The sequence below is a fragment of the Trypanosoma theileri genome, assembly GCF_002087225.1.
Source record: "Trypanosoma theileri isolate Edinburgh chromosome Unknown TM35_Tth_21_V1, whole genome shotgun sequence".
In the NCBI taxonomy this organism is placed as follows: Eukaryota; Euglenozoa; class Kinetoplastea; order Trypanosomatida; family Trypanosomatidae; genus Trypanosoma; species Trypanosoma theileri.
The window spans coordinates 426,063-451,154 of record NW_021639863.1 but is presented as its reverse complement, the minus strand read 5'-3'; the positions used below and the strand labels follow the sequence as shown (position 1 = coordinate 451,154).

Here is a 25,092-nt window from a genome sequence, read left to right as displayed (position 1 = left end):
AATAATAATAATAATAATAATAATAATAATAATAATAATAATAAATGATCAAGGAAACAATACATAGCGTTGTATTCGATCATTTGCCAGACAACGTTCGGCAACTCCCAGGAGCTCCTTTCCACGCATGGAGCAGAATCGCAACCCACTTGATCCAATAATACTATACACACGATTAGGCAGCCGTTGCTTCATCCTAAACGCAAAAATCGTCTCACCCTTTTTTCGACCTGAGGGTTCCATTAAATCACGAATACGTCGCAGTAGAGGACCGCGAAAAAAACAAAATGTATCTGGTAAACCTTTTTTAAAAGCCTCAATGGACTTTGTTAGTGGATTTCGCCGTGGATGTCTACGATAAAATGCCATTCCATGATCAAGGTAAATAAATGTAGGATGATTGGGATGCAGCATAAACTTTTTATCAGTAGATGGTTCCAAATGAGTTCCACCAACTACAAAATTATTTTTATTTGGTGAACGATCCATATTACCAACAATATAATCAAACATATTTATTTCTGCCAAGTGAAGTACACCAATGTAACTTCTTGCTCGAGTTAATTCTTCCATACTTTCTTTGGTAGCAATATTCAAATTAAAATAATCGTGCCAAGTATCCGTATGGGCATCATATGGTATTCGCATAGCACTAGCTAAAAAGTGACCAACATCAGATATTTTTAATTGAATAGAAACACCAATACAATTACCATCTTTAGACCACTCTATAGAACGAGAAGTACGAGCAAAATCAAAAAGATCTTTCTGTACCCAATCTTCATAATTTTTTACACCTGACATGCGAAGAAACATTGCCGTTGTATTAACACTATCTTTATATTTTGACACAGAGTTTTTAATCATCTGCAGAGGCAAACATGCCCATCCAGTTGGTGGTACACGATTTATAAGCAATATACGATCTGCATGAAATGCTCCCACCTCACCAGCCGCTTCAGATGGGAATGGACGTTGAGGAACTTTAATAATAGTTTCTATAGGATCATCAATTATTTCACCATCAGCTACATGAACTGATTTAAACTGGATAGCAAATTTAATAGTCCGCTGATCTACTGATTGTGAAATAGGAATTAATTCTTTCCAGTTAGAGGGAGTTGTCATAAACTGTATACAACGACTATCTCTTCGGGGATTAAATGGAACAGAAAGCGTATCACAACCAGTGGCATCTCTTACCTTTCTGTGCTGTATATAGCGAAGCCGCATCTCTTCTTCCGCCACTGTGGACTCTGTGAGTCGCATTCCCGTCATGTTATTAACACTCCACTCGTCTAAAGATCCCTCATGACTACGTCGCATTATAGGGCCCCAATACTTTCGTGGTACTCCCTTCTCCAAAAGACTTTCTATTCCACCTGTAAATCCCCATAACTCACTCTTCTCTTCATACAACAGAATATTACTAAACCCACTAACATTTAACATGGCACTATTTTCAGTTTCCGTTTCCATTTCAGTTTCATTTTCAATGACCATAACTTCATTCGGTGTAGAAGAACCCCGAAAAAAAAGTTTTGAAAATGCATACAAAAAAAGAAACAAAACTAAAAGTACGAAAGGTCGAAGCAATCTACGACGGGTTCGTCTTCGCAAGAAACGTGAATAGGAAGCAAACTGCTTCATCCTATTGGTTTCAATATCCTATATATATATATATATATATATATATATATATTCTTTCTATTATCAAACTCTTTTTCCTTCTGTTTTTTTTTTTGTTGAAATGAAATTCCCCTTTTATTTTGTTTCTCTCCTTTTAGGCGTCTGTCTGTAAATACCCTATTCCTCTCAAGGAGGAATTGTTACCGGGCCACCTCTTCTTTATATTATTATTATTATTATTATTATTATTATTATTATTATTTACAATGGCCTAAAAAAAAAAAAAACGCTTCAACGGGAAAAACCAGAAAAAAAAAGGAAGGAAAAACACCAGAAATATAGAATCAGTTTTAAGAGCATTCCATCCTGTAGGGACTAAAGAGGGATAAAAAAACAAAAATGAAAACACGAAACAAAACAAGAGAAAAAAAAAACAATAATCGACTCTCATAAACTCACCACATAATCACAGGGAATTAATCGTAAATGACTACTTTGTTTCTCCCTGTTAAAGCATCTTTTTTTTTTTTTTCTTCATTTCCCACATCTCATCTTTCTTCCTTTCCTTCTTTTCCCATTTTTCATTCTTTATTCGTATACGTGAGGGTGTCTGTATATATCTTTTCTTTCCCCACCTTCTTTGTGTGTTAGTACGCATTTTTCTTGTTCTTTTTCCTTTTCTCTCTCTTTCTCTTTCTCTTTCTCTCTCGCTCCTTTACTCTTCAGTTAAACTTCTGCGCTTCTGTTCACCCTCACGAATAATGGATTCCAGACGCTCCCCGAGGCCCATCGCCTTAGCGAGGCCTCTCACTGTTATCTGACAGTCACCAGGGAAAAAAACATCGCGGCAAATTCCCTCGGAGTGTGTGATGCGGTGTGCATACTGCGAGTAGCCGTCACTGGAGCTACTTCTGCTGCTACTGTTGCTGTTGGAGCGACAACTCATACTCTGTGCAGTGCCGTCTACACTTCCATCGGCGGGATTCGGCACATCGCTGGGAAAACGAAACATGGACCCGCCAACCCGCTCAAGATTAAACAGTACACGCGGCACATTATGGCGAACACCTAATGCCAGTTGTGCAAACGGGTGTACTTGAAGAGATGTTCCCATGATAAGAAGCAATTCCGCCTCTTCCACACTACGCAAGGCGTGTAAAAATGTATCTGGAAGTCCCTCTCCAAAAAAAACAACATCTGGTTTAACAACACCACCACATTTCGCGCAGTGTGGCACATTACCTCCTCTCGCTTCTCGAGTTGCTGCAGCAAGATCATATTCGGTGTGACAATCAATACAAGAGGCGGATGAGAAGGATCCATGTGCCTCTACCAGTAGTGATTCTGGAATACCGCAAACTCGTTCCAGACCATCAATATTCTGCGTACAGCAGAGCAGCAGTCGTCCCTCATCAGCGAGTAATTTAATAAAGTAATGAACTGCAGTTGGCCAAAAGTGTCCAGGCCAGAGATCCAATTCCCGTACTATACTGTAAAACACTTCAGGTCGCTCACGTAGAAGCGGTAGCGAAAAAGCATCTGTTGGTGAACTGAGATTGTACTTACCAAGATTTGCATAGATTCCACTCTGTGGAGAGCGGAAGTCAGGAATACCGGCAGCCACGCTTATTCCCGCACCAGCCATGACGAGAATCTTCGTCACGTTGTTGCGCTTAATGTAGTTCGCAAGTCCCTCAAGGGTGGGCTCCCCAATGACATGCGGAGAGTTGGTATTGTCCTGCATCTTTTGAAAAGAGAGACTAAACCCAGCTAACTGTCAACTGAAACACGGTGACAGTCACGGAGAGAGGAAAAAAAATGATAAGATCGAAAAAAAATTTTAATATATATATATATATATATACATATATATATTTTTAATTAATTAATTAATTAATTTTTTGATGTTGTCATTTTTTTTTGTTTTTCTATTTAGTTGTGACCTTTTCAATTATCTTTTTTTTTTTTTAATTTTTCTCTTCATCATTTTGGGCTTTCATCTTTTTTTTTTCCTTCTTTTTTTTTCGCTGCAACAAACACGGACAGACGCTCATCCGTGTTAACAAGTGTCGACATTCCAACACGCAGATAATTGTAAAAAAAAAAAAAATTGTAAAAAAAAGAATAAATAACTAAATATATATATATATATACTGATTCCCATGCAACAACTATTTCCGAACACCTCACAATCAGCGTTTTTTTTCTTTTCTTTTTTTTTCAAATAAAAGGCATAATACCATTTTCTATGACTGCCTCATTATGTGCAAGACACCAGGCATGAGGAACTGTAGAATCTTGTTCCACTACGAAACCAGCATTTCCTTCACACGTCTCCTTTACTTCATAGGCGTAGTCTAATGGGACCCACTTATCATTTGCAACGTAGTAAAACACCATACGTTTCTGAATAGATTTCAAAAGAGGCTTATCAAGATTCCGCACTTGATGAAACTCCTGACGGCACATGGCAAGTGAGTTCATAAGTGCGTTGCGATTAAAGTGTTTCACTACCAACTGTTGCAAAGATGGTTCCATATCCGGAGCATTCCAACTAATAAAGAGTGAAAACAATACTTTGGGCATCAACAGTAAAAGCATCACAAAGTATGTCACTATCTTGTAAATTATTATATTGCCACCAAGAAAGAACATCCGTTCACCATTTGGAGACTTTCCTAGATTTGAAAGGGCACCACAGAGAGAAAAACAACGTTTAATACATGGAAAGCGTGCAACCATTTGCATCGCAACAAAAGCACCAATACTATGACCCCCAATATAAATATGATTACCGTACCACTTGATGGTATGAGCAGTCAATACAGTCATTAAAAACTGTTCTGCAGCATCCACTTGATCTTGTAAATCAAATACTCTACCATTATTCTGATCAATAAAGCTATGTCCAGCATAACCCATTACGAGAACATCAACTCGACGCATAGACATTAACTGTACAAAACGTTCATAAAAATGAACTACGCCAGGGTTACCAGGAAATAAAATAAATAGTTTACGATTAGGACTTGGTGGACGTCGCATTAATTCTGTAGAAGAAATATCACAGAGGTAGTCAAGAAGGTTTTGACAGCTTTGAAGTACTTCTACCACGGGTGAAGGCCCTAATGGGCACTGCCATGTTACTATGGCGTTAGGAAAAGACATGTAATAAACAATATCCCTTCACTATAAATAACTAATCCTATTTTATCAATAATAATAATAATAATAATAATAATAATAATAATAATAATAATAATAATGGGATACTCTATATGGAAGAATACACGGAAAAAAAAAGAAGGAGAAGTGACAAAAAAAAAAGTGATGAAGTATATATATATATATATATATATATATATATATATATATAATCATAAAAATAAAAGAGTGAAGTGGGTGATTAGAATCAAATAAATAAATTACAAAGATAAAAAGCAACCAACCAACCAACCAAACAAACAAAAAAGAAAAAAAAAAGAAATTCCTTACAAGGAATGAGTTTGTAAACGAGGTGAAACAACACCACTAAGACCTTGTAATGTACGCATTTGTCGCCGTAGTGCGGCCCGTTTGAGTCTGCGCAATTCAGACTCTGAAAGTGTAGAAAGATCAGGGATTTTTCCATTACTCTCCAACATTTGAAGTGTATGGGCAACTCTATCCTCTCCACTGAATGGAGAGCCTAATACCATCGTGGGCTTCTCTTCAGTGTGCATTCTTTTTACCTGATTAACTACATCAACGTGATCCAATTGAGACACCTCTGGAGATGAAGAAAGATTCGATTCCAATTGTTGCTGGTGCTGTCGTAGCTGTTCATAATGAGACTTCAAAGTGCGTTGCAAATCCTGTTGCTTTTGCTTGAGAGAAGCAATGCGTTCTCCAAAGGGTATATCACTATCACGAGTATAATCATAACTATTGTTCACACCAGGTTCTTGTTTTCGTTTTTTTTCTTCTTGTTGTTGTTCCATCACATTATCATCATCATCATCTTTTCCTGCTGCTTTTTCTAAATCCATAGCAGGGGAATAGAGATGAATAAGATACTTTGCCAGATGTTCATATCGAGGTTTATTCACTACATCTGAAGAAGTTGAATGATGAATTGTCGATAACTTTGGTTTCACAAGAAGCTGACCGTCAATTAACTTAATTTCAACATGCTGATCAATAAAATAATCACCACCAGGACCAAGTCGCCGTATATGTACAGGAAAAGAAAAATCAAGATCATTAAGAAGTTGTATCACAGCGGTATCCACAGGTTCTTCTACGATATTAGAATTATTCCCAACACAATAACGTACTCGTCGACACGCATCTATACTTTGAAGGATACGAAAAGTATCTTCAATAACTGTGTATGGACACTCCGATTGATTAACTCCAGCAACACGAAGTCTTCGATCCTCTACACGAATATCATGAAGTGCCAAGGCAAATTTCTCCCGCATTCTCTGTACAAGAGAATCTTCATCACGTCTCTTGTAGTAGGCATCTTTTAATCCATTGAAGGCGACTGTAAGAGCTTCCAATGAACCAGAGGTATTATAAATAGAATTTTGTATAGTTGAAATTTTATGAGGTTTCTTAGAAACTGCGCGTCTCAGTGAAAGATTTTCTAGAGTTAAAGACTCTACTTTTTGCTGCAATTCCTGAATCTTTTGTTCTACTGATAGAAGAGCATCAAGATTAGGTGTGTGAAGTTTCTGTGTGGAGTGTATGTTAGACGTGTATGTATGAACATCTCTTCTCATTAAAGTGTCAAGATGGCGTACATCAAATCCCAACATGCGTAGTGTATTCACATCATCTTTTGTCCATAATAAACTATCATCTTTCCCTCCTCCTTCCTGTAGTTTTTTGTAGAGACGAGTGGCATCTCGGGTGAGATCTTCCATGTATTGGGCTGCGAGTGCCAAATCTGCACGGCTGCTGGATGAATCTTCACTATTTCTTAAGGCGACGGCACGGGCTGCAGCCGCCTCTTCATTGTACTGTTGAATGAGAAGACGAAATGAACGTTCATTTAACGGCAAGCAAAGATCTGCATTCATAATCCCTTCATTTTCTAAGCCTACCATTTAGAGAGGGGATTGCCACCCTACATTCTATACAAATAATAAGAACAAAAATAGAGAAAGAAAGAAAGAAAGAAAGAGAGGGAGAGAGAGTAAATAGAAAGAATATAAATAAAAATAAAAAACAACAATAAGGGGGAAAAAAAAAGAATATTTCTTAAAATTATCAGAAACCCTTTTTTTTTTTTTTTCTTCTTTTGTTCTTTCAACACAAGGTGAAATCTCATGTTATCTGTAGCGAATTGTACTATCAGTTTCCTTCTCAATAGAGAAAAAGTCATCTTGGATGACTCCATGAGATACACAATACCTGCCTTTTTTTTTTTTTTTTTCTAGTCCATCCTCTTTTTTGTTTTTTATCCTCTTCTCACGTTTTTCCTCATCCATTCTTATTTGTTTTTTTTTTTCGTTCGACTGAGGTGTACGCATGTATAGAACCAGCAGTCGATCCAATAAGAAAAAGAAGAAAAACCTCCTCCCACATCTCACTCACAGCTGGTGTCACCACATAATATCCTTCTCTCTTCTCCTTTACACAAAAGTAAGTTTTCGCAAATCTGTACACTGTGTGCAATTCCCCCAAATAAAATAAAATAAAGAAACACACACACACACACACACTCCAGTAGTTTTTCACATTTAGTCTCCGGTTGCCTCATTGATGATAGGACGATTGGTAACTTTAATGCCTGGATTTTGCTTAAATAAATCAGTGAGGTATTGAAGCACATTCTCACTGTAATCACTTTTGCGCAGCCACACTTCCACTCGAAGAGACTCTGGATAAACACTTCCCGGTTTATGGGCAATGCGAACAACATCCGCGATACATTCCCCTTCTGTGACGGTTCGCAAGTGTTCTCCCATCACAGCTGCGAGTACCAATGAAATCGCCTGATCGCCCTGTTGTTTAGTTCGTGTAAACACACAAACGCGAGTTCCATCTGGGAAGTTCTCATAATATGGATCCACCTTATTACGTGCAAAGACCAAATTTTCATCGGATGGCCATAACTCAAAAGGGGGAAAACAATTAATAGTGGCGTACAGCTCTTCACCTGTAGAAACCCAATCTAGATCCGTTGGTTTCTGTTGTTCATCAAATTCTTTACCTTTCTGCTTACGTCGAACTTGTCGAAAGTAAGTGACGAACCAACGGTCCTTCAGTGGATGCGGCTTCACCGGAGACTGATTGCTCATGCGCTATTAAACACACCAACACACAGTCAGCTGAAGAGAATAAAGATACTAATAAACGCAGAAAAATAAAGAAGCACAGAAACCTTTAGAAAAATCAAGAAGAAGTGAAGAGAAAAACTTCTGCCTTGTTTTTTTCTTCCCACACCTCTTTTTTTTTTTAAATGCGTGTGTATATATAAATAAATATAGAAAGGTTATTTTTGTCTTTGATTATTATTCCTTTTTTTCCCTACTCCTATAGCCTCAACACTCTGATAGAAGAAAAAGAGCAACAAAATGAGATTTAAACAAAAGGGAAAATTGAATTGCTTTACAGACACAGACATACACTATTCACATTGGAACTCAGTATTTCTCCCTGGTATATATATATATATATATATATATATACATATATATATATATTACTTACTTCTTCACTGGTTTCAAATGAAAGGAAAGGGAGTTTATCCCTTCTTTCTTTTTTTTTTATTATTCATTCCTTTTAAACGCGAAATACACAAAGAGTTTCCTCTTTCACTCATAGAGATATAGACAGTTGCACTTTATTCTCTCCCCCACCCAACCCCCCCCCCCAAAAAAAAAACATCATCATCATCATACTCAACAACAACTATCATATGTAAAGAGAGAGAGAGAGAGAGAGAGAGCGAAAACACCATAATATTATCAAGAATCCCACACTAAAACTGAATGTAAATATTGTCATCATATCTCACGCACCACAAGCGATTCCCGCTGCAGCACCTCTCGGATCCAATCACCATGTCGGTGAATAACTTCTTCATGAATCCCTTCACTTAATGCGGCACAGCGATAACTCCGAAATGCTTCTGCCAAATTCTGCAACAATGTCACTTCCCCATCACTCAAAGTTGCGATAACGCCCATTGACTCTAATGAAGTGACAACATTCCACAACATAGAGGCACAGGCAGCCTTTGCCATCTCATAAGGGGTATGACGAAATACATCTACACAAAGTGTACAGATAGAAGAAAGCGAAACACGGGGATATGTGGAAACAACATAATGACCAAGAAAATGCATAGTTGCCACCTGTACAACATCACTAAAGGGCGGTTTACACAATCCCGTAAGAATATCATATAAACCACATTTTCTCGTCTTTTTACAATAATCATCAATATTTCGTAATGTACGTCCTTCTGCATCGTAATCACAAAGTCCAAGTAAAACATCCAATAAACGTACTTTTAGACGACTTATTTGTGGTGGTAACAGTGCGGCGGCTGTTGTGGCTACTGCAGTTTCAGCAGGAATCACAGATCGAAATGATAATGGATTATTTTCATCAATATCAAGTAAGTTTATCACAAGTTGTCCAATACAAGAAGAATCTAATGATTCCATACGTGCAAGAGACCACCATACCATAGTCTTACAAGCATTCACCGCCGCACATGCGTCATCCACTTCAGCTAATACACGAGTAAGCAGCCACATTACTCTTTGTATAGAATTTTCGCTATTATTACTTTTTTCTTTATTCTGACTCTTATGATTCTTGTTTTTGTTTGAAGTCTTAGTTTGTGGCTTACTGATACTCCAGGCATTCTCCTCTGCCATTTGTGCTAAAGCTAGAAGATGAACCACAAGTGTTGAAATAGATTTAGCATTAAGGCTTTCTTCAATAGAACGTGCTATTTTAGAACACTGAGCCTCCGTCGCATCCTTTACTTCTTTCACTTCTTCTTCACTCATCACAGTATCGTATTGTTGAACAGCTATAGCCGCATCTCTAAGAATCGTAGTAGACGCTGATACAAAACTATCATCATCACAGAGAGCAGTAATAATACTTTCAAGTCGTTTTAACCGCATAAGTAATGCCCGTGCCGGTTTACAAGATTCTGCAGTTGTTGAATACTGAGAAAAGATTGAATGAATAATATCTACAGCAAGAATTCGAGGTAATAATAACATTACCCACTTCCAACAAACAGGACTAATAGTTGCCACTGTAGAAAGCACATCACACACACGGTCAAGTGTGACTCGGGTACCAAATAAAGTATCTGCATTCATTCCAACACACATTTCTTCAATCATCCGCACCAATATGAGATCTTCATCCTTGTTTACATCTTCAGACTCTAGCTCTTCTGCCGTAAATAGAAACGTATTTACCTTTTCTTTTTTTTGTATACCAACAGATAATGAAGATGCTGCACGTTGCTGACATTCTCTAGCTCCTGCCTCTAGTACTTTACATATAAAATCTGTTGGTGTTGTTTCACACAAGATAAGACGTTGTAATCCACGCAGACGACTCGCACATGAAGAGACATGGTTAAAATCTACAGACATGGTTAACCCAACTCGATCTATTGTAAAAGATCCACGAACATTTACAAAAGCCCCTCGAATGAATATATACGCTATTTCCTCAAATTGAACTTCCATCTTCCATAGTGAATCTAGAATACGATTTAAAACATCACGATGTGGAGTAGGGATAGTTTCACCAAATTCAAGTAATTGTAATAAACCAGGCGATATAGGATCTAATGTGAGTAATAAACCTCTTGGTGATGGTCCAAGGGTTGAACCATTTGTAAGAGCAGCAAAACGACGAAGTGCAAGTAATACTTCATCATTTTCACCCAAAGTAACCGATTGTAATGAAAGTGCTCGAAATGACGGCGTTAAAAAATATCTGTTATATAAAGAAAAATATTTATAACTACGGTCAAATCGACTTTTTCCTTCACTAAGAGGATATAGATACACAATCGTGTTAAGAATAGTTACTACACATATATGAAGTCGTTCCTCCAATGTTTCTAGTTTTAAAAGAGATGTATCCCTCAAATGCTGCTGTTTCTGTAAAAAGAGAGGCATCTGTTGTTTTAAATCATCTTTATTCTCTTGAATTACAGGAGTTTCTGCATGAAAGAGAGTAAGATTCATTAATTGTGTAGAAAATAGACGAACTTGATCCATTATTGGAAAATTTTCACAATATTTTACAACTAAAGATTCTTCTAAAATCCATATACTGCGCAAAGGGGTAACAAAGAGATGTGCAATATGTTTAGCAGCATCAGCCGTCATATCATCTTTTACACGATCATCCAGTAACAAGACACGAACTACTGCACTAACACCATCAGATAATCCAATAACAACTCCATTAAGAAGATTAGAAATAAATTTCTTTTTCTTCATAAAACGAGGTGATGTAAAGAGACCTTCACTAATATGATTCTGTGAAACACCATCATTATCTTCATTCTGAGCTAGAAGAAGTGGATAAAGCGCTTGCACAACATGATGTGTTCGGCAAATACGAGAAAAACAAAGATAAAGCAGCATTTCTCCACAATATTGTTTTGTACGGATATCCACATAATAAGAAGAATCCTGCACAGATGAATTCTTCATTTTTGGTATTTCTGCAATAGAAACAGGACTACTCTGGAGAAGGGACTCATCTGCTAGAAACAACAGTGCAGCAAAGAGTTCCTGTAGATAATACTGCTCAATAAGATTACGAAGACTCCCCTGTGATTGTGATGAATCCTCAGATGATGTTGATGATGACAACAAAGGTTCTAACCAGCTATTTAAAACTTCTCTGAGGTGATTAAAGATCGTTACTTCAAGACGAGGTGCATCATCGAGAAAGGCACCGCGTAGAAATGACCGAAGTGTCTCTGCTTTTGTAGCAACTTCTTCCAGGGAGGCCAAAGAGACCATATGGGTGTCTTCCTTCCCCATCACCCTGAAAAGAAGAAAAAAAAAAAAAACAACAAAGAAAAAAAAAACAGGAAAAACTAATAAAGAGAAAAGAAAAGAAAAAAAAAGGAATGGGACATTGCCAAAAAGAAAAGATAAAAGAATTAAATAATTCAAAACACACACATAAAGAAAAGGGATAAACAACATTGTAACTGAGTATAGAAGCAGAGACGTGGTGCATTTAAAAGTAAAAAATGACAGGAGAAAATAAAAAAAAAAAAAAAACATACACACAACTTTAAAGAAAAAAAATGCCTTTCAACGTTACTTTTCTTTCACCTCCACCTTCTCCTTTTCGGAGGCTGCAGCTACAGTATCATCATCATCATCATCATCATCATGAGAAGCCTCAGCATCTACGACATTTGAAGAATAAGAAGAAAGAGGATCTTTCTCAGGTGCTAGCATAAGAACAACACCTTCCACAGGTGTTCTGGGCATAGACTGTAGTTCAGCCACACTCCATAATTTACCTTCCGCCACTGCGTTTGGTGTTGCCCCGCGAACTGTAAGCGCAAGGACATCATCATTGTAATCAAGTGTGCCAAGTATAGAAGAGAGAGTTCGCCACTGTAGATAGTTAGATGCTACAGTCCCAGTAGGCATCGCACAACCTTGACTACGACATTCTACCACAACACTAAAGTATTTATCATTACGTAGCCAATGTGCTGATGTGTAGACATCCCGCACAAGACGTGGAAACCCAACGAATGAAGCGAGTGAGATGTTTGTTGGTTCACGTCGTATAAGAAACTCAAGAACAGATTCCTCATCACTCCAATTGGATTGAATAAAGGCAGCAACAAACTTTTTAAGACCATCCCCTGAGTAACGCGCCATAGCCATTTGTTCTAAAAGTGATGCTAGACATTGTAAAGGCCAAACAAACATATCTGAAAGAAATGCACATGTTGATTCATCCTGTGGTAATAAAGGAACACAGTCAAGATTCCAACGTGTACTTCGTGCTATTTCCTCTACAGACTGTTGTTGAGATGATTCTCCTTTTAGTTCCATAAGACTTTTAACACGGCTTCTAAGTTCTTGATATTCTTCTTGTCGTCGTCGTCGTTGTTCTTTTCGTTTTTCTTTTTGCTGACTAGAATCACTTTCATCTGATGTATCGTCACTAAGAAAGTAATCAGGTATAGAAGGTGCGGTACCCTCTAGTAGTGGAAATAATACTTGTGTAATAACATCATAACACTCAGATGTATCTTCCACACCACAGTCTACATAACCATCCCGCACACGACGAAGTGCCTTTAAGACAGTATCTTTAATAATAGAAGTAACCGCATAGTTTGGAAAAATAGCTTGTGAACCAGTTTTTGCTGAATCACGTAAGAGATACCAATCGGCATCTTCACCATCTTCCACAACTCGCAACACTTGATCACGCCAATGTGCACTCACTGCCCACCATCCAATACGAACAGCAGATTCACGGGCAACTGTACGAGTAGCATCAAAGGCTGTACGCTTCTCCGCTACACGACGTCGTAAAGTTTCTATTTTTTCTTGTTGTTGTTGATGTTTTAGTTGTGTTCCCTTATCACTACCTAAGGAATCAGCTACACCAAGCGTATCGAATAATTCCTCATCTCTATCTAGAATATTCCATAACACAAAACGAAGAAACGGTGAGAGGTGTTGAAGTGAACCAAATGAGTCAAGATGTCGTCCGAGAACCACAAGAGCACGATACTGTAATTCCTCATCCACGAGAAAATCTTCCATTCCTGATGATGTTGCCTTCTTTGGATGTGAAAAAATGCGGTTTTCGTCTAGTGGTGGTCGTCGCTTCTTTGGCTCAATCAGTTGAATACTAGTATTTACATCCGGATGTGGATGTGGACAGGGAAAGTGCACCACACGACCAGCCCGGGGCAGACGGTGTTGCTCCTCCGTGCGTCTATCACCCTCATATCGCGGCAGAACACTCAAGTGATGTGATGTACGCTTGTGATATGAATAGGCATGCAGCTCAGCAGCTTTGCGTACATTGGCGACTAACTGCGCCTCCTCCACATTTTCTTCTTCAGGAAATCCAAAAACTTCAAGCATTTGTAAAAATGCACGACAAAGTTCCCCTGCTGTCATATCACTAGAAGCTAAGGATGATAAACGTTCCATCATGGCATTCATATGTGGATGAAAGATATCATTAAGCTCTTGCTGTTTTGTTGTACTAAAAGAATCGATTTCTCTATTCCAAAAAGTCATTATGCGTGTGTGTAGTTTATCTATTAAACACTGTTTAGAGTGTTTCACGCGCTCAATGGCGAGGCAACCGCAGGTGTAGTGCAGGTATTTCAACAAGCAAGTGTAGGGCATTATACCAACCTCATTCCATACAAATACTCCCAGTGATTCTTTTGTTGCAGAAACATGTACAGATCCTTCCCGACTAGAAGTATCATACACGTCATTATTGTTGTTGTTATTATTATTATTACCATTGTTGTTGTTGTGATGGCCGTTACTCCTACTATTGCTCCTGCTGCCGTTGGATTTCGCGTCCTCCGCGCCCCACGGGGAACCCGATCGTTGCCTCTTCACCATATACCTATGCGCTATTCAATCTTTCCTAGAGCTTCACAAAAAGAAAAAAAAAAAACAGATGATATTATTATTATTATTATTATTATTAAACATAATGTAAACATATTTGAAATATGACGAATACTTTATTAGCCTGCACACAACACCTTCGCTGACTGAGAAGCTGACCTCTTCTCTGTGATAGAAACACGTTCAATATGAATAATAAAAATAATATTAATAAAACAACGAAAGAAGAAAAAAAAAATAAAGAGATATAGACTGATATACACCAATTTTTTCTTTCTTTCTGTACCCAAATGTTTTCAATCCTCTTTCCCTATCTATCTCTATCGCTTTATTTTTCTTTTCTTCTATTTATCCGCCATTTCTTTACATAGATACACGTATATATGTGTATGTACGTATGTATGTATGTATATATGTGTGAGTATCACTAAATATAGTCGGGATTAGAGTCCTTAACTTCTTGGATAAGACGAATAGGAACACCACGAAAGTCAAACTCTTCCACCAATGTATTTTTTACCATTTCCTGTAGTGCTTTAGGAAGTGTATTTGCATCATTCTTAGTCTGTAAATGCAAGAGAAAAGTTGGTGGACGTGTGTTTACTTGTGTGATGCGACCCACACGGGCAACGTGATATGGAATGATAACAGACTTTTCCATTTTTCTCCAAAGACGTGTGAGTTCAGCGCGACGCACTCGTTTATTCCAAGTATCATATAATGATAAAGCCTGATCCATTAATAAAGTGAGATTCAATCCTGTATGAGCGGAAACCACAACGGCATTGCTGTATTTAATTTCTCGAACTTGTCGCTTTATTTTAAAATCAATTGCCTCTGCTGTGGCACTCTGGTCCAACACCGCATCCCACTTGTTCGCACACAAAAGAAATGGACGACCCTCCGCCGCAACGGAATGCAATACAGCCATATCATATTTATTTGGATGTCCCTCAGTGGCATCAAAGACAACAATCACAACATGTGCATAACGAATTTCATTTACAGAGAGTTCATGAATGCGACCAATAAAATCACGTTCAGCTCGATAACGATGTCGAGCCAAACCTGCAGTATCGATAAGTTTTAGTTTGCGTCCCTTATACATACACGGTAATTCCACCGGATCACGAGTAGTATTGGTTTCATCTACAGCTCGATTACGTTCAAATCCCACAAGTCGATTAATTAAACTTGACTTACCACAATTTGTCCTTCCAACAATCGCTACACGAATAAATCGATCTGTACAGTTACGATCACGTACTTCTTCCATCGCCGCCTCATCACCGTGCATGGCTAAATCCTCAATATCCCAGTCATTCTCAATTTTGTGCATTGTGTGAATGTGATAGAGTGGTTCCAAGACAGCTGCAAGCATTTCAAGTCCTAACTTACGTCGTGCAGAGAATGGAATGGCATTTCCAAGTCCAAGTTCATTATATCGCTGCAATACAGCGTCTTCCTCGTCTAGTGGAACAAGATCCATTTTATTTACTAATAACAATACGGGCATACGTTTTAGGTGTAAATATTCAATAAGATCCCGTTCTGCTGGTAAAATATCTTCATCAACGGCAGTTACAAAAATAGCAGCATCTGCTGTTTCTACTGTACGAAATGCTTCTTCTACCAATCGCCCATTCACCATACCAGGAGTATCAATAATTGTAAAATGCATTCCCTCCAACTGTGCATGTCCTTCAACAGAGTCACGGGTAATACCATTAAAATCACGTACCACATTTTTCCGTCCAGGCATCGTTGGATCTTCACTTAATAAATTAAATAAGGAAGATTTACCACTATTCATACGTCCAACAATAGCCACACGAAGTTTTTGATCACCAAGCAACTTCACTACTGGCTGCCAACCAGCAACACGTCGACGTTGCTCTTCTGTACGACTATTATCAGGCAGTGCGGGGGAAATATCATTAAGAATGGAACCCGATCGTCGCACCTGTTCTCGCCAGTCTGCACTGAGTCCTCCTTTAATTTGTCGCTCTACTGGTAGTGCGAAAGGTGAATTATTTGTTGATGTTGATGCTGCTGTTGTTGAGGCTAATAATGATGATGATGATAATGACGATGATGACAGTTTAGATGATGTTGGCGTTGATTGTGCAGGAGCTAAAAGAAAACGCCTGATGCGCAGAGTACTCAGAAGAGAAGAGCGTCTCATCTTACACTGTATCTCTCTCTTTCTTTCTTTCTTTCTCCAATTAGGCTCTTAAGCAATCATGATTACGAATACCATTAAGAAAAAACGAAAAAAAAAATTACATCAAAGTGTAGAGAAAAAAAAAGAGAACAAGAAAAAAGGAGGTAACACGCATCTGATAGAGATTCATCAGACATATGAGTACATCATCATCATCAAAAGGAAAAAGAAAACCCCCCACAAAGAATAAAAAGAACAAAAAATAAAAATAAAAGAAAAACAGAAAGAATGTGAACAACAACAAAAAAAAAAAAAAAAACGAAAAAAAAGAAATAGCGCACAACAACAAAACAAAAACCTTACAATAATAAATTTATCTCTTAAACAAGTTCACACATCCATTATGGTACGTACTTAAACAAATGATTATCAATAACTTTACGAACCTCATCATTTTTAGCATCAGAAAGGTATTTTGTACGGATACTCTGAACATTATCTATTTGTTGAGGGTGAGCCGACAATATCATCTCTAGCAACTCTTCATTCACCCTAGATTTATTCAGCTGTGCACGTACAACCGCACGAATAGGACGAGCATCAGAGGGATCATAACATTTATTATCGATAAAAACACGAACGGCATCCATATTCTCCCGTTCACACACCGCAAGAAACAAATGTTTTAATTGATGTTGCTCTATCGTGCGTTCACGATCTCGCATTAACTCAAAAAGAGGTGCTAACGGCACCACATGACTGTGTAAAACGGCTCCTGCGATAAGTATAGCCAATTGATCATCATTAGCAAGTTTAGCAAATCTACACAAAGTATCCGAGTCCCATTGCTGAAGGATAAGTTGATAGTAAATCTTGTCATCAAGAACAGAGGAGTTTATATCGGATGCATGATCTCGGAAAATTTGTGCAACACCCTCCTTATCACGTCCATACACACATTGATGCAAAGTTTCATTCAACGATGGTTTCTGTCCCATTGTAATGATTCTTCTATTTTTTTTGGTTTATTCTCTTTTTTCGTTAACCTCTTTTACTTTCCGTGTGTTTAACACAAATTCACTCCTATATGTTTTTTTCTCTTTTTTTCTTTGATCTTTCTATAATGATATACACGAATACTGAAACAATCAACAACAACAAAAAAAAAAACAACGATTTTGTCTCCCTTTTCCTCTCCCTATATTTGTATATGTGGATCTATATAAACTACCTTACACATTTCAAGGAATAGGAGTAAAAAAGAAAAGGATAGAAGAATATCAAAATATAGGAAAAGAAAACCAACAAAAACAACTTGGTGGGAAACAAGAAAAATAATTTATGCATATATATATATATATATAATAATAAAGAGAATTACTATAAAATTCCATAAATTGTGGGTCATGCGATCTCTCTCCCATGTTTCTGTGAGTATCTTTTCTCCCTCATTCCTCTTTCTTTCTTTCCTTCTACTTGCAGTAGTTAATGTTTACCCGTGAGAGCAATGTTGGAATGGATGCAATGAGTGGACCATACTTCGCCGTGTTATCGTACAGATCAAACAATGGCGCGGCAACGAGTTGCACATCCCGGTGTGGAACTGTAAGGATCATCTGTGGAGGCATATGCACAAGAAAAATAGTTCGCACTTCCTTCACATCACTCTCGGCTACATGGGCGGGGATGTAAGGATACATGAAGGGATCAAAGTGCGGTCTATACCACCGTGCGAGGGTCTCACCAACGCGAAAGGACGATGAGGACACAACGGCGGTGGCTCCACTGTGTGCAGTGCCAACCTCCACAACGGTGTCTGGCTGCTCCGTCTCCGCTGTGCGCATGGAGGAGGGTGGACACTTCGCCTCATTTAATAAATCTCTACCGAGTTTGCGCAGTAAACACAAATCCTCCGGCTCACCTTTTCTACAACGACCACCAGGGAGACGAAACACCGTCACGTTATTAGTATTCGTCGCTGGTAAAACGCGTTGTTGTTGTTGTTGAGTTGATGATTTTGTGGTGTTGTACCGCAGCAATAAAACATGCGGATGATCGTGAATGTGAACAAGAAGAACTCCTTCAACGGAGTGTACACATTGTTCTTCACGACAACGTGCTTTAAGACTCATAAGTTTTTCTAATGGTGTGCGCAGTCGGCGCTCTATTGTTTGTGTGTTGTTACCACCACCATCACGTCGTTTATTTGCGGTGTTGTTAACATCATTCGCGCCACTGCTGCTGCCTCCTTTATTTCCACGCACCACCGCCTGCATAACACTAACTACAGAGGGATCCTGCAATAAGTAACCCTCAAATGGGAACACATCTATCTTTGTTTTTACTGACATTGATGATATTCTATGTATACTCTTGCCCCTTTATTTCTTTTCTTTTTTTTTGTTGTTGTTCCCCCTTTTTTGTTTATTAAAAACGGTTCATATGATAGAGAATCAATAAGGAAAAAAAAAAAAAAAAAACACCGAATCAATGGAAGCAGTAAAACAACAACAGAAACAAATAATAATAAAAAATAAAAACAGCATTAATAATGATGTCAGCAAAAGAAAAAAAAGGAAAACTGAAGAGGGAGAGAACTGACATACAAGTATCCTTCGGTAGAAAAAAAAAAAAACGGAAAACAAGACTCCATAAGCATATATATATATATATATATATATATATATATCTGACCCGCAAAGAGAGGGAACACACTCTGCAAAGTACACATAGTATCTTATCAACAACTTCCAACATCTCAAGATTCTTTCAATTACAATAAATTGTAAGAAAAAGATAAAAAAAAGAGACTCCGTAGAAGGAAACAAGAAGAAAAAAAAATGGACATTGTATCATCAAATTCCCTCCCCCACCCCTTTTTTTTTTGTTTGTAATGTATTTTTGATTTTTTCTTTATTTGTTCCTCTCTTTCTTTCCTTTCCTTCTTTCTCTCTCTCTATTCGGTATTGATGCGAGAGTAAAAAAGAAAAAAAAAAAAATTGGAACACCAAAGAAGAGACATTTTTTTCTTTTTTTTTTTTATCTCTTAAAGAACTTTCGAAAAACCTCCATCCCTGCCATTTGTGGTGCTGAGGTGATTTTCCCTGTTCGCTGCAGCATAATCCGATCCACTTCTTTTGAGAGGTTAATCACTTCCGCTACGCGATTGACACCCACCAATCGTATTTTAATAACCGATTCAAAGGGAATATCAATTTCATACGCGTTCTGCGGGGCTACAAACTCATCATTCTCCGAGACAAAATAAGAGTAAAGACCCTGAAGTAAGTGAAGGTGTGAAACCACAAGTACAGGCTGTGTACTCGCCTGAATGTCATGAATGTGTGGCTCCAAACGGGCGTTAAATACTTGATGCATACATTCTCCATTTGGCCAAGCGGTGTGATAGGGATCTTCCTGCATGCGACGCAAAGTGCCTGGCATAGTCTTACGAACATCCGATAGCAACTGTCCATCACAGTCACCATGATTAATGTCATCTAAAGTGGGGAAATACGCCACACGGCAGTTAAGCTTTAAGCCAGTTGTTGTTTTTTCTCCTTCTTTTTCTCCCTTTTCTTTTCCTTCTTCTTCTTCTTCTCCAGTAGCAGTAGGTGCACTATTATTCTCCATACTACTACTACTGGGACCACCACTACCACTACCATGCTGAAATACACTTTGTTCTTCAAAGTGGCGTACCGTTTCTGTGCAACGAAGTGCACAACTACTCATTACAGTAAAAGAATTCATCTTCAATTCCTTTTCAAAGTATTCAAACAATGCTTCACTATAAGCTTTTCCACGCTCTGTTAATTGAGAATTTCCACCAATACGACCAGAAACAAAATCAACATATTCTCCTGCACGTGTAAGATATAAATTACCAGGAGAATGACTTAAATTATGTAACATGTATGCAAGTCTTGATGGCATCCAACCAGAGATATTGTTGAGTGAATATGTAATTTGATCCTCAATACGAATATAAGTGATATCATTGTCGGTATCTGGATTAAGAGTCTTATATATACGTTCTTGTCGTTCTATACGTTCATAGTACTTTTCGATAAAATCTTCCTTGGCATCAGGGAACATTTCCTTTACATGAATAACATTTTGAAGTACCTTTGTTGTGTCATTATTTATAACTTCAACAAATACTACACGACTTGGACGAATAAGACCAGTATTATTAATAGAACTCATTAGAGCCATCCTACGTGTGGATGTACAATTAGTTCCATCTAATATTGCTACACTATCATCTTCTGCAACAAATTGAGTGATGTCATGGGCGATAGCAGCAGAAATACAACATTCCTGTTCAGGAGTAATCTCATAACCAGTAATACATTCATCAGATATAAGTTTTTTTCTATATTCAGCGTGGGTAAAAATATTACTTTTTAACCCATTCCATTGAAAATATCGCTTAATTTGTCGTGCAATATATGTCTTACCACGACCTGGGAGACCAACCATAATGACAATAAGACTCCCCATCATTGGTTGTGGTATCTGAGAAAAATCAGGATGTGATGGTGCGAGAGGACTGTAGGTAGAAGGGTTTACGGGTTTACCACAAACACAAACCATTCTATTTGGGTCAGCATGTTCCAGTAATAACTGTACCACTTCATCATATCCTCCCTCTTCTGCTAAATTCAATGCTGTCTTATCATCCTTGTCTGTGAGTTTATCGTCTGCACCAAAATCAAGAAGTAATTTCACCATCTGTACATGCCCTTTACTACTAGCGATATGTAATGGTGTGCGTTCATTATAATCTCTGCTATCGGCGTTTGCACCACAGTTAAGAAGAATACGCACGCCTACGGTATCATCTACGGCCGCTAGTTGACATAACTCAACGGAGAGCATGTGTGGAAGGGCAGGATCGGCCTCTTCTGTGTGTTTGGGAACGGCGCCAGGGCGAATGGCGCGCAGTCGACTTTCAACTTTCGCCAATTCCTCCTGCAGGGCTCCCAAACGTTCAAAGGCATCCGGCCGCCCCGCCCCAACCGCAGACAGTGGGAGAGAAACAGACATGAATTGAGGAAGGACACGTGAGTTACAGTCACTATGACTTCCGCTGAAAATGATAAAGAATGAAAAAAAAGAAGAGGGAAAGAAAAAGAGAAATGGTGAGAAAGAGGATCGCAACAATACTGATACACATATACATAAATAAATAAATAAATAAATAAATAAATATACATATCTATGTGCATTAGTCCAGAAAACAACAACAACAACAACAAAAAAAAAAAAAAAAAAACAGGACCTTGTAGAAGAATAAGTTGCTGAATCAGACATGTTACACCAAATATAGAAAGCAGTTAAAAAGTAAAAAAAAAAAAAAATCAAATTCAACCATTAGTCAAAAACAAATATCAGCTAAGCAAGACACACCTACATTCATATTCTTGTTATATTCTTTACAAACTAACATTTGTGTATGAAGGATATTCTTTTCATTAAGAATACTAAACCGCTTTCACATCTCTTGTTTAAAAAAAAAAAAATTAAAGGGAAAAAGATAAGAAGTGACATCGGCAGTTACCTGCCGCCTTATTATTATTATTATTATTATTATTATTATTATTATTATTATTTTTTTTTTTTTGGTTGTTTCCCCATCCCCATTCCTCTATCTCTCACGCTCGTTTTATATATCTATATATGTCTATATAACGTTTTTTTTTTTTTTTTCTTCTTCTGCTTTCATTGTGTCCTCATGCCCTCTCCATGACTCACTCATTCCTCCTGCCTCTTTTATTCCTCTCGTTCATAATCATTTCTTGTTTGCTTCTGCCTGTTCCAATTTCCTTTTGAAACTTAAGAGAGTGTTCTTCAGCAGCATAGTGATTGTCATTGGCCCCACTCCTCCAGGGACGGGTGAGATGAAGGCTGCCCGCTCCCGTGCGGTGTCGAAACACACATCCCCCACCAGTCTGTATCCCGCCTTTGTGTTCGGATCGTCCACGGGTGTTGTGCCAACGTCAATCACCGCGGCCCCCGGCTTAATCCACTCGCCCCGCACAAATTTCGGTCTTCCCACCGCGGCCACCACAATATCGGAGGCCCTCACAATATCCTCCACGTCCGCCAGCGGCGTCGACGAGTGCACCACCGTCACTGTGGCGTTCTCCTTCAGCAGCAGCGCCGCCACCGGGGCCCCAACAATGTTGCTGCGGCCAAGCACCACCGCCCGCTTTCCGGCAATAGTCACACCACTGCGTTTGAGCAACTCAATCACGGCAGCAGGCGTGCAGGGCAACAGCGGTGGCTCGCGGCCTTTAGTGTGCAGAAGCCCAACATTAATGGGAAGCAACGCGTCAGCGTCCTTCTCTGGAGCAATCACTGAGAGTGCAGCAGCTTCATCAATTTGGGGTGGGAGGGGTAGTTGCACAATGATACCATGCACTTCACTGTTGCTATTGAGTACATTCAATACGGATTCAAGCTGTGCCTGTGTAGTGTCTTCAGGAAGCTCCACGTTAAAGGTTGCAAATCCACATTCTTCCGCCGCCTTGCGTTTCAAACGTACATACGTCTGGGAATCTTTCCGTTCACCACATATTACAGCAGAGAGACCAGGACGTACATCGCCATATTGAGATCTCAGTAATGAAACCTCTTGCTTGAGTTCAGCGCGAATGACTTCAGCCACTGCCTTGCCATCAATAATAACAGCTTCAGGCATTATTAGATGTTCACACAAGTGCAGAAAATATATATTTTAAAAAATAAAATATAAACTTGATTTCTTTTTTTTAAAAGATCCGTGAATAAATCGATAGATGGACGTGAATTCTTCCTAGAGGTGAAACTGTATTTTTATAAGGCTGTGTATTTCTCGTTTAGTTAATATTTACAAATCAAACAGTTCTTTATATATATACGTAAAATGAGGAAGACAAAGAAAAAAAAAGAGAACAATTCTATAGCATACAGAAATATATACACAGATAAAAAGAGGGTGATGCGGCATGTAACCATCTACACACTCCTGTAACCGCAAAGAAAGAAAGAAAGAAAGGGTAAAATAATAATTATCACATATAATAATGGCTTTCGTAACACTGCTGTTGATTATGATTATTATGAAGATGATCATCATCAGAGTGATGTTACTACCATTATAGAATTTGCGGGTTTACACATTTCTTGCTGACTTCTGCGCACACAAGAAGAGGCTTGAAATCAATCATAAACTTATATTATTTAGCTTGCAACGTGATGAATGGCATACCACACATACACACCTTGGCATATGCTCATCCGAAACAAGAAGTGTAAATAATAATAATAATAACAGAATCATGGGGGGAAAAATAAATGAGAGAGTCAAGGGAAAGAAGAAAGTAAAAAGAAAAAAAAAAGAAGTTAACACGATTCTGTACACGCGCGTCAATGTGCATATCTAATCAGCATACACATACATATTACGGAGAAAAACACACAAACACACAAAAAACTGTTCAGATAAAAGAGTCAACATGCACGTTTATATTCACTTACTCCTTTTGTAATTAAATGCATCAACAATTTAAAAAAAAAAGAGAAGGGAAAGTAAAATTATGTATTTATTTCTTTATATATATATATATTTGCATGTATGATTTAGTCGTGCAATAGTCCCTCTTTCTTTTTTTTTTTACTCCTATCTTGTGCTGACACTTCTCTCAGTACCAGTACGTATTGAAAAAGAGTGTATGTGTGTACAAATGTGTGTAGTGTAAACGTATGGAAGTGTACGCTTATATGTGGTTCTATGAAAAAAAAAAAAAGAAAAAAACAAACAAAAAAAAAAAAAAAAAAAAATCAATATATATATCTCTCGCTCGTAGAGACACAGAAAGAAAGCCAAGCAGATGGCAGGAAAAGAAATAAGAGTGGGAAACGAGCATAACGCGACCCTGGTCATGTAGAAAAGAAGGAGCTCTATGCGTATCAGCATCGAAAACAGGTGATACAACCACAAAACAGATAAAAGAAAAACAAATAAAAAAGGTACGGGCAAGTCTAAAGTGAGCAGGCGGATGGTAAAAAAAAAAAATGATCGAAAGATTCAACACACACACAAAAAAAAATGTACTTCACATGTATATGAGTAAATGATGTTGATGATCATCATCACACATAATAATAATAATCACAATAAGATTACATGCACATTAACATATACATAAAAAAAAGTACAACTTTTGCGTGATTCTTCTTTAGATATCTACAGTAAACCCATAAACACATAAAAAAAAATGTTTGAGTTTGCGTTTATACTTCTTCTCTTTCCATGGTGGAATTTATGTAATCTACACACACACACAGACACAGACATATTTCACTACATTTCTGGTAGCTTAATGCGACTCACTTCGTGAAAGACACTTCTGCCGAATATGTCATAAATCCCACCAGGACCCATTGCAGAATTGCGGCAGAGTGCAGCTGTCACAATCGGCAATAAGGCAGCTACCTCTTCACTTGGTCTCCCTGAGGGAATATTAAAGCAGTAACGACTCAAGTAAACGGCAGTAGCAGCTAAAGATGAAAGTTTGAATTGTCGGTAGTATGTACGAATAGAAAGTGTGGCCAGGGTATAAAGAAGAAAGCATTTTTGTTTTTCACTAGGGGTAGATTCCTGTAGTAGTAAAAGAC

General features: G+C 38.1%; 12 protein-coding genes across 12 annotated transcripts; all 12 read right to left on the bottom strand.

Moving 5' to 3' along the window:
• Positions 1-48: 48 nt before the first annotated feature.
• Positions 49-1,650, bottom strand: TM35_000212750 (uncharacterized protein; the record flags this gene model as incomplete). Its single annotated transcript, XM_029027125.1, has 1 exon — positions 49-1,650. One exon carries the CDS (start codon positions 1,648-1,650, stop codon positions 49-51), a length of 1,602 nt encoding a protein of 533 aa, XP_028881735.1.
• Positions 1,651-2,344: 694 nt separating this feature from the next.
• On the bottom strand, positions 2,345-3,373 carry TM35_000212740 (putative silent information regulator 2; the record flags this gene model as incomplete). Its single annotated transcript, XM_029027124.1, has 1 exon — positions 2,345-3,373. The coding sequence occupies one exon, from the start codon at positions 3,371-3,373 to the stop codon at positions 2,345-2,347; it is 1,029 nt and encodes a 342-aa protein (XP_028881734.1).
• Positions 3,374-3,849: 476 nt separating this feature from the next.
• Positions 3,850-4,797, bottom strand: TM35_000212730 (uncharacterized protein; the record flags this gene model as incomplete). Its single annotated transcript, XM_029027123.1, has 1 exon — positions 3,850-4,797. One exon carries the CDS (start codon positions 4,795-4,797, stop codon positions 3,850-3,852), a length of 948 nt encoding a protein of 315 aa, XP_028881733.1.
• A 323-nt stretch (positions 4,798-5,120) lies between these two features.
• On the bottom strand, positions 5,121-6,722 carry TM35_000212720 (uncharacterized protein; the record flags this gene model as incomplete). The annotated part of the gene is made up of 1 exon (XM_029027122.1): positions 5,121-6,722. One exon carries the CDS (start codon positions 6,720-6,722, stop codon positions 5,121-5,123), a length of 1,602 nt encoding a protein of 533 aa, XP_028881732.1.
• Positions 6,723-7,358: 636 nt separating this feature from the next.
• TM35_000212710 (uncharacterized protein) lies at positions 7,359-7,919 on the bottom strand (the record flags this gene model as incomplete). The annotated part of the gene is made up of 1 exon (XM_029027121.1): positions 7,359-7,919. One exon carries the CDS (start codon positions 7,917-7,919, stop codon positions 7,359-7,361), a length of 561 nt encoding a protein of 186 aa, XP_028881731.1.
• A 708-nt stretch (positions 7,920-8,627) lies between these two features.
• Positions 8,628-11,642, bottom strand: TM35_000212700 (uncharacterized protein; the record flags this gene model as incomplete). Its single annotated transcript, XM_029027120.1, has 1 exon — positions 8,628-11,642. One exon carries the CDS (start codon positions 11,640-11,642, stop codon positions 8,628-8,630), a length of 3,015 nt encoding a protein of 1,004 aa, XP_028881730.1.
• A 306-nt stretch (positions 11,643-11,948) lies between these two features.
• On the bottom strand, positions 11,949-14,252 carry TM35_000212690 (uncharacterized protein; the record flags this gene model as incomplete). Its single annotated transcript, XM_029027119.1, has 1 exon — positions 11,949-14,252. One exon carries the CDS (start codon positions 14,250-14,252, stop codon positions 11,949-11,951), a length of 2,304 nt encoding a protein of 767 aa, XP_028881729.1.
• Positions 14,253-14,688: 436 nt separating this feature from the next.
• TM35_000212680 (putative small GTP-binding protein) lies at positions 14,689-16,446 on the bottom strand (the record flags this gene model as incomplete). The annotated part of the gene is made up of 1 exon (XM_029027118.1): positions 14,689-16,446. One exon carries the CDS (start codon positions 16,444-16,446, stop codon positions 14,689-14,691), a length of 1,758 nt encoding a protein of 585 aa, XP_028881728.1.
• Positions 16,447-16,826: 380 nt separating this feature from the next.
• On the bottom strand, positions 16,827-17,423 carry TM35_000212670 (uncharacterized protein; the record flags this gene model as incomplete). The annotated part of the gene is made up of 1 exon (XM_029027117.1): positions 16,827-17,423. One exon carries the CDS (start codon positions 17,421-17,423, stop codon positions 16,827-16,829), a length of 597 nt encoding a protein of 198 aa, XP_028881727.1.
• A 474-nt stretch (positions 17,424-17,897) lies between these two features.
• Positions 17,898-18,776, bottom strand: TM35_000212660 (uncharacterized protein; the record flags this gene model as incomplete). The annotated part of the gene is made up of 1 exon (XM_029027116.1): positions 17,898-18,776. One exon carries the CDS (start codon positions 18,774-18,776, stop codon positions 17,898-17,900), a length of 879 nt encoding a protein of 292 aa, XP_028881726.1.
• Positions 18,777-19,464: 688 nt separating this feature from the next.
• Positions 19,465-21,477, bottom strand: TM35_000212650 (6-phosphofructo-2-kinase/fructose-2,6-biphosphatase; the record flags this gene model as incomplete). Its single annotated transcript, XM_029027115.1, has 1 exon — positions 19,465-21,477. One exon carries the CDS (start codon positions 21,475-21,477, stop codon positions 19,465-19,467), a length of 2,013 nt encoding a protein of 670 aa, XP_028881725.1.
• Positions 21,478-22,222: 745 nt separating this feature from the next.
• On the bottom strand, positions 22,223-23,134 carry TM35_000212640 (C-1-tetrahydrofolate synthase, cytoplasmic; the record flags this gene model as incomplete). Its single annotated transcript, XM_029027114.1, has 1 exon — positions 22,223-23,134. One exon carries the CDS (start codon positions 23,132-23,134, stop codon positions 22,223-22,225), a length of 912 nt encoding a protein of 303 aa, XP_028881724.1.
• Positions 23,135-25,092: the final 1,958 nt, after the last annotated feature.